This window comes from Entelurus aequoreus, linkage group LG07 (assembly GCF_033978785.1).
Source record: "Entelurus aequoreus isolate RoL-2023_Sb linkage group LG07, RoL_Eaeq_v1.1, whole genome shotgun sequence".
Classification (NCBI taxonomy): Eukaryota; Metazoa; Chordata; class Actinopteri; order Syngnathiformes; family Syngnathidae; genus Entelurus; species Entelurus aequoreus.
Window position 1 is genome coordinate 39,776,787 of NC_084737.1, and position 7,663 is coordinate 39,784,449.

The 7,663-nt window shown below is 39.3% G+C and overlaps 1 protein-coding gene across 1 annotated transcript; it reads left to right on the plus strand.

Moving 5' to 3' along the window:
* Window positions 1–1,918: 1,918 nt before the first annotated feature.
* On the plus strand, window positions 1,919–4,536 carry trh (thyrotropin-releasing hormone). The gene is made up of 3 exons (XM_062053586.1): window positions 1,919–2,021; window positions 2,125–2,338; window positions 2,945–4,536. The coding sequence occupies exons 2-3, from the start codon at window positions 2,131–2,133 to the stop codon at window positions 3,535–3,537; spliced, it is 801 nt and encodes a 266-aa protein (XP_061909570.1). The 5' UTR covers window positions 1,919–2,021; window positions 2,125–2,130; the 3' UTR covers window positions 3,538–4,536.
* Window positions 4,537–7,663: the final 3,127 nt, after the last annotated feature.

Consider the following 7,663-nt stretch of genomic DNA (forward strand, 5'->3'; position numbering starts at 1 on the left):
CAAATTACAAAAAAAATCACTAATGCTAATCAGTAGCATGTATATGGCACGATCTAAATTAGCATCGAGGCAGCGCATTTTAGAAAAGTGGATCTTTACATTTGAGCACTTTTTTTCAGGCATGCTTGCTTTGTTGACAAGGCCACTAGCTATACACTACATTACCTAATTTTACAGAGAGTGTCGTGCCTGCAACCGGAAGGGACATCACATGCAGCAAAAGTATCGAAATATGGTATTGTTTGATTTCATGTGAATCAGTTGATATCTATAAAAGTACCAAAATTAGGTACCTATCCCTCTTCATCAGATATTGTTTTATATAATATAATATTTAAAATAGAGATAATGAAACAAAATGTTTCACATCTGTATTCTATGTTGTTGTTGTTCTTTTGTAAAATGTTTTCAGTCTGAATAGTGTGTACTCGTTATAATTCCTCTTACAATGTTAAGTTAAATAGTATTTTTTCAAATCCATCCATCCATTTCCTACCGCTTGTCCCGTTCGGGGTCGCGGGGGTGCTGGAGCCTATCTCAGCTGCATTCGGGCGGAAGGCGGGGTACACCCTGGACAAGTCGCCACCTCATCGCAGGGCCAACACAGATAGACAGACAACATTCACACTCACATTCACACACTAGGGCCAATTTAGTGTTGCCAATCAACCTATCCCCAGGTGCATGTCTTTGGAGGTGGGAGGAAGCCGGAGTACCCGGAGGGAACCCACGCAGTCACAGGGAGAACATGCAAACTCCACACACTGTTGCAAATATTACATATTAAAGTGCCTATGATTTAATTTCTCAATATTTACATATTATTACAACAGAAACATATTGCTCATCCTCCGACCGCAAAAATTGACCAATCTCATGCGACAGTATTTGAGCCTTTTGAATAAAACGCAATGATAAATCGCTTCCATGTTCAACTCAATTAGAGTCCAAAACATCTTGAAGTATTGGCCGTGACAGCACATTGAAAGCGTGTCATTACAATATTAGACAGCCAGTTCACGCCAGATGTTATGCAATACTTCACTGGTGGTATTTCCACATCCTTTATTTACATAGGTTATTTTCTGACTTTTTTACTCTAGATCGGTGTGTGAAATGTTCTGCAATAACCCAACGATTGAATAGTTAATGTCATCAAAATACACAAGAAAGGAGATTGCATGGTTCATTTGCATATACCATTATGCACAACCATTATAGTAGTAATAGGATCACCACTCATGGGATCACTCAAGTAAATGTGATGCTGACTGTATACAACCTCACCTCTGACCTGTGCCAAGCTGGGAAATAGAACACGCTGTCCTGTCTCAATTTGTGTTCAAGTGTGCACCGTGGGGCCCTCTTCATTCTGTACAGAAACAGACAGCTATAGTCAGTATAAAGGAACAGTGTGAAAGTAATCACTATGGAGAGGGATGCCTCTTATGAGATGTCCAGAATGAAATGATTTTGCTTGTGCGGTTATCAAAAAAGAGATCAACTGAAGGATTATCTAAACTGATAATATTGTGACAATAAGTCCATATATTGTAACATTGCTGGGTGTAAAAATGATCTTTCTCCCTCTTAAAACGTTTCACTGGGATTTTTACAACCATTTGTGGAAAATAAATACTGATAACTGTATAATGAAGCATTTTTACACTATTTCAAGAGGTGCCCATCAATTAATGTGCAACATGCAGTAAAACTGTCAAAATGTTACACAAAAAAACTTGTTGAATGAGTGTCGGTTCATGAAATGACTCATTCATCAGCGCCCACATAGGATGAACGCCATTCAATGACATCAATCAGGACGAGGGATCCTAAAAGAGGACTCCAACGTGAGCAATGACGACAGAGAGGGGCCAGTATAAAAAGACAAGATGCAATGTTGTGTGCACAAAGTTGGCTTTGCGGGTCAGTAAACACCAACGGTAGGGGCTGGCAGCTTAAAACATTATTGTCCACTCAGCATCCGTCCACTGAAATAGGAGCAGCTGGGAACTGAAGAGGTGAGCTTGGCTTTCTTGGCATTTTATATTTTTTCCCCATTCTTTTTAGAAGTAGAACATTAAGCGTATTAAGACTTGCCTCAGTTATCGACGTCTCCCACAGGCTACCATGTGTCACGCAATGAAGTCGACATTTCTTTTCATCCTGCTGGCTTCTGTCTTGGTCTGCAACTTCATGACCGTCTGCAGAGGACAGAGCATCTCTGCTGAGGAGGAGCCCGACCAGAGGACTATGGACGATTTGCTTCACCATAGTGCAGAGAGCCTCCTACTGCGCTCCATACTGAGAAAGATGCAAGGAGAAGACCACAGAAGTGGTGAGCAAATCATAATCCGGGAATATGAATAGTATTTTTTACAGTGACTTTATTGACTGTGCACTGTAAGAAAATTACCAGGATTTCACAGTGAAATACTGTAAACAAAAATAACTGTAACATTACAGCAAATGTAATTATTTCACAGTATTTAAATGTTATTTCACATTGAAATACTGTAAACAAAGAGAACTGTAACATTACAGCAAATTACAATACCCTCACATTTTACAGTAATTAAATGTTATTTCACTTTGAAATACTGTAACTGTGAAGTAATGCAATTAGCTCTACATTTACAATGTATTTTTTGCAATGTAGTATTTGAGGTACAGTTTTTTTTTAAAGCATCTTGGGAAAAGTGCTGCAAATTTGCTGCTTTTCAAATTGTCTTATGTCCCTTTCAAATATCCCTCTACAAATAGTTTCACAAAATACATATTATTTAACGGATCTGCTATCGTGTCATTGTGTGGTATTTTAAAACGTTATCTAAACGTAAACAACTTACAATAATGATAAATGATCGATTGCGCACATTGATGCGTATTTACGCATGGCCATTCTGACTTTTGAGACTAATGCATGTTATTTTTCCTCCTGCAGCGGGACTTATTTCTCAGCCAGAGTGGGTGACAAAGCGGCAACATCCAGGCAAAAGGTACGGCGAGGATTTGGAGAAGGAAGACGACGGGGATGAAGAGTACTGGTTGGGTGTTGACAAGAGACAACACCCGGGCAAACGCGAGGAAGTCACGCACTCGCTCATGGAGCTGCAAAAAAGGCAACACCCAGGAAGGCGCTCCACTACGGGACACCTTTCTGACCACCCCGTCATCGTCGTGGGTGGACTTTCCAAACGACAGCACCCGGGCAAGCGCTACTTGGTGGTGCGCAGCCGGCGGCAGCACCCTGGTAAGCGGCAGGAAGAGGAGGAAGAGGGGGATGAGGAGGAGGAGGAGGAGGACCTCCCCGAGGTGGACAAGCGCCAGCACCCCGGGAAACGCTTTTGGGATCATTCGGATCCAGATTTGTCCGCAGTCAGTCCGTGTGAAGACGTTTTGGACCTCAACAGATGCGCCAGGACGAATCTGCTGCTCGATTTTTTAGACAAGATCCGAGTGAAGCACGCCGAGGAGAAGAGACAACACCCGGGGAAAAGGTTTGCACCTGAGAGGGATTTAGTGGACGCAGAGTAGAGTCGTCACATTCATGCTGCAGATCATGTCAACTCATTAATATGTACCCCAATAATTATCACAATTAAAAATGAGAACTGATTTTTCTTTTGTGATATTGTTTTATTTTTTAATGATGTGTGTTTAATCATGTATTTTTTTTGGAGAACTTAGAAGTGTAAATTAAAGAGTGAGTGCAGGGTGGATGCGCAATAAAGGAATTGTCATCATTATCAACTTTTAGGTATCAAATGTAGTTCACTATAGGCCACGTGTCGACTGGGAGTGTCTCTGTGAGGCATCACTGTTGGAATAGATCAGGGGTGTCAAATGTAGGATGAGTTTGCTAAGTATAAAAATGAGCCAGCCGAAATTTTTTAATGAAAGAAACTGCTGTTCTAAATGTGTCCACTAGATGTCGCAATAGCAATTATGTGTATCTTTGTAGATTATGCTACATATGTTAAAAAAAACAAAAAAAACACATGATGTTAGTGCACCAGTCGAGGAAAATGAGCAAACTACATTAATAACATCCTGTAATTGGATTTTCATATAATTTTTTTATCTTGACAGATTGATAATTAACAACGAGTTGACTGATGAACATTATCACATAATTTATTCAGAACGTATAAATAACGACAAATAAAGATAGAATACTCTTAACCGCAACATGTAAGTGTAAAAAAACAAAAAACAACATTATAATTTGTACATTTTCAGAATGTACTTGTTCTATTTCTAAACAAAGAAAACAATCTGAAGTTGTCTTTATTTTTAAGTTATCGTGCCATGTTTTACCAGTCCGGTAGATTTTTCTCCATGCGGGCCCCGATCTAAAATGAGTTTGACACGCCTGGAATAGATGGATTAAGAAATGGAAGTGATCATATACTGTACAGTATTTACACTAAAGTTATGCCAAGGAAAGTCTTTGCTTTTGATTTATTGTCTATTTGTAATTGTAAATGCTAATAAATACGATGCAAGTTTAATTTAACTTCATTGCCTACTTCATAAACAAGTGTCCTGTAAAACAATAAACACATTAAAATCCATTAAGTGTATGATTTTAACTGTTCTGCATATGAGTCAATTATCTATGCCAGGTGTTTATTCTCTGCATGCTTCATAGAATCATTGAGGCAATTCAATAGACCGAAGTGTCAGCTAAATTGCTTTAATTAGACTCATTCCATCAGAGCCTTGGAAGCTGCTGCACTTGGATCAATATGCAAATCGTCTATTAAACCTGCAGAGACACCAAGAGATGCAACACACACACATGCTGATGCAGTAATGCACCGCGCACAGATCATCACTACTAGAACTTCTCCCCTATGATGTTTTTTATTAAATGCCAGACCACCGCAAAGAGCAGAGAGCATCATTTGAGGGATTACCTGCTATTGGAAAATGATCATCAACAAAAGCAATCAGCAATAGAAAACAAATAAACAAGAGCTAAAGTAGCTTGACTTATTTATTTAATATATTCACTGCTATCCATAAAATGTGAACATTTTTTTGTTTTACCTATAGCTAAGTCCAGTGGTTTTCAAACATTTTTCATCAAGTAACATCTCAGGAAACACTTGGCTCTCCAAGTACCACCATAATGACCAACATTTAAATACAGTAGCAGAGTAGGCCTAAGTATTCATTTAAAACAAGGCAGTGGTTTTATTTAACAAGTATATTTAATATTTTGGTTGCTGTAACATTACACACAGTTTGAACGGTAACACTATGTTTAAATATATTTAATTAAGTGATTCTTTGGCGTACCACTAGATGGAGCCCACGTACTCCTAGTGGTACACGTAGCACAGTTTGAGAATAAATGGTTTATAGTCAAGATACAGCTGTTTGTAACTATACATTTGGCCAGCAGGTGGTTCCTTGTACCTTGGCATGCATGAAGCTTTGAGAAATTCTTGAACCAATTGGCTCAAGTGAATGTTCACTGTGTTGGCCCTACGAAGAGGTGGCGACTTGTTCAGGGTGTACCCTGCCTTCCGCCCGAATGCAGCTGGGATAGGCTCAGCTCCCTGCGATCCAGAGATGGACAAGCGGTAGAAAATGGATGAATGGATGGATGGAATAACTAAACGTTAGCTCTCCAAATCGCTATCATTAGCTATTGAAGGGAACTGTACTTTTTCGTTCACAATCATGGTGAGAGACAATAAGACAAAATGCTGTTTTTTTTTGCAGTCTAACATAAAAATTGGCTCATTCTAGGTAGCTAGCAATGCAGCTAATGGGAGCAATCAATTCTACCTCTAAATCATTTTAAAAAGGCATTCAAAAACCACCACCAATACTTCATTGAAGTTCCGTAACCTGCATAAAAGCCAAGCTGTAGCAACATTGTTATTGTAAGAGCGAACACTGAGGAACTCTTTTTCTGGTGTAGTAACACATCGGCGTGCTTCGGTATTAGCCATAAAAGCTAACTACAGATAAGCTAGCTTCTACGTCAGCACGAAATGCGTTTTGAGTTTGTAATGCAGAACACTGCGATAGGACACCAATCTGTACTAACAGAAAACCATGAGCATTATCTGTAAAGTATTAGCCCATATTTCATGTTTTGTTATACACAGCTAGCCAGACAGCTTAGGCGATCCATGATACACACATGACGTGCTGTGTTTATCATATCAATATAAAGTGTGACTCAGGTTGTCTGTTTGGTTCAGCTGGCCGGGGAGTGGGTTTATTTGGGGTAAGCACGCCATTTATGTCGAAATAGCTTGTATCCAAATTCTACATTTGCAGCTTCGTGTCACGCCAACTTTACTCTATCGGCTTCCGTCTGCTCAAATGTTTCACCCTCTTCTTCGTGCTCGCTTCTAGAAGCAGCAGTTCATTCTGTTCATTCAGCTTGAAAACGATAAGGTTGTGAATCCTCATTAGTGCAAAAATTGTCGTCTTCGTTGTTTGTTAACAAGTCTGCCATGATTAGAACACACACAAGCGTGCAGGAACGCAAATTTGTTGCCAGGAGTCGGACGTGCGCTGCTATGTAAACAGAAATCAATGCACGAAAGAAGCCATTGATTAAAATGATCGAAATTAAATACGGTAAATACTGAACATATTACATATTGTTATGAGTGTGTCTGTTACTACATTTTATATAGACTTGAAGGGTGTATATAAAACTTTGATGGAGGGTTTTGAAGTGGTTTCAGAGGGCTTTGAAGGCTACATCGGTGATTCCCATTAGCCGTGTCTTCCAAGCATTTTTATCATCTTTAAAATACTAATTGAAAAAAAGACGTGTGTTCTTGTCTCTCATAATGACTGTGAACGATGGAAACAATAAAAGAGTGCAGTTCCCTCTAACACACGAAGCTAATGCGCGTGCACGTGTTAGAGACATAGTAGTAGTAGTTTATTTTGAACATGCTGAAAAAATTACATCAAAATCCAAATTATTTACAATTCACAGTTCAACATGTCCTACAGGGAGTAGGAAGAATCCAAGCTTATTTAATCCTTCCCCTTCATAATATCACATACCAGGAATTACTAGATTTGTTCACTTTCTGTGCTCACAATGCACTGCTCTAAAAAAAAAAAACGTACTGGGTGTACTTAATAGAAGCCTTACGTAGGCAAGATATAATGTTTGTTTTTTTGGTCAAAATTTTGCATAGATTAAGTTTTACAGACCATCTTCAAGCCGCTTTCTGACTGTCTCTTCAGGATGTGCCGTTTTGTAGGCGGTCTTATTTACGTTCCTCGTCTTCTCCCCCGTCAGCCATGTCATAGTTTTTAGAGTCTACCCCCACAGATATAAGTTAGAACTATACGCTACTTTGTATTAGAAATGGCAGAAGTGGAGGATGCATGTGCATGTACGAGCCAGTCTGCCCCACAACAAGATTACTGACTACAGCTTTGGACAGCGGCGGACTCATGCACAGATCTTTGGGTAAATCTCTACCATAATTGGAGATATCCGTTGACGTCATCAATAGGAAAAAACTAATTCATATGGCTCGTTTGAGGGAAGTACGAAGGAAGGCAGGATTGTTTTATAATTATCTCCACCATGCCTCCATGGTTGATATACATTTTTTAGGACTTATGCAGATCCCAAATACACAAAAACAGGTGCCAATAGGTAAGA

Coding starts and splice junctions, on each gene's coding strand:
- trh (XM_062053586.1), top strand. CDS start 2,131: ATGTGTCACGCAATGAAGTCGACATTTCTTTTCATCCTGCTGGCTTCT. Junction 2,339..2,944: donor AGGAGAAGACCACAGAAGTG/GTGAGCAAATCA, acceptor TTCCTCCTGCAG/CGGGACTTATTTCTCAGCCA.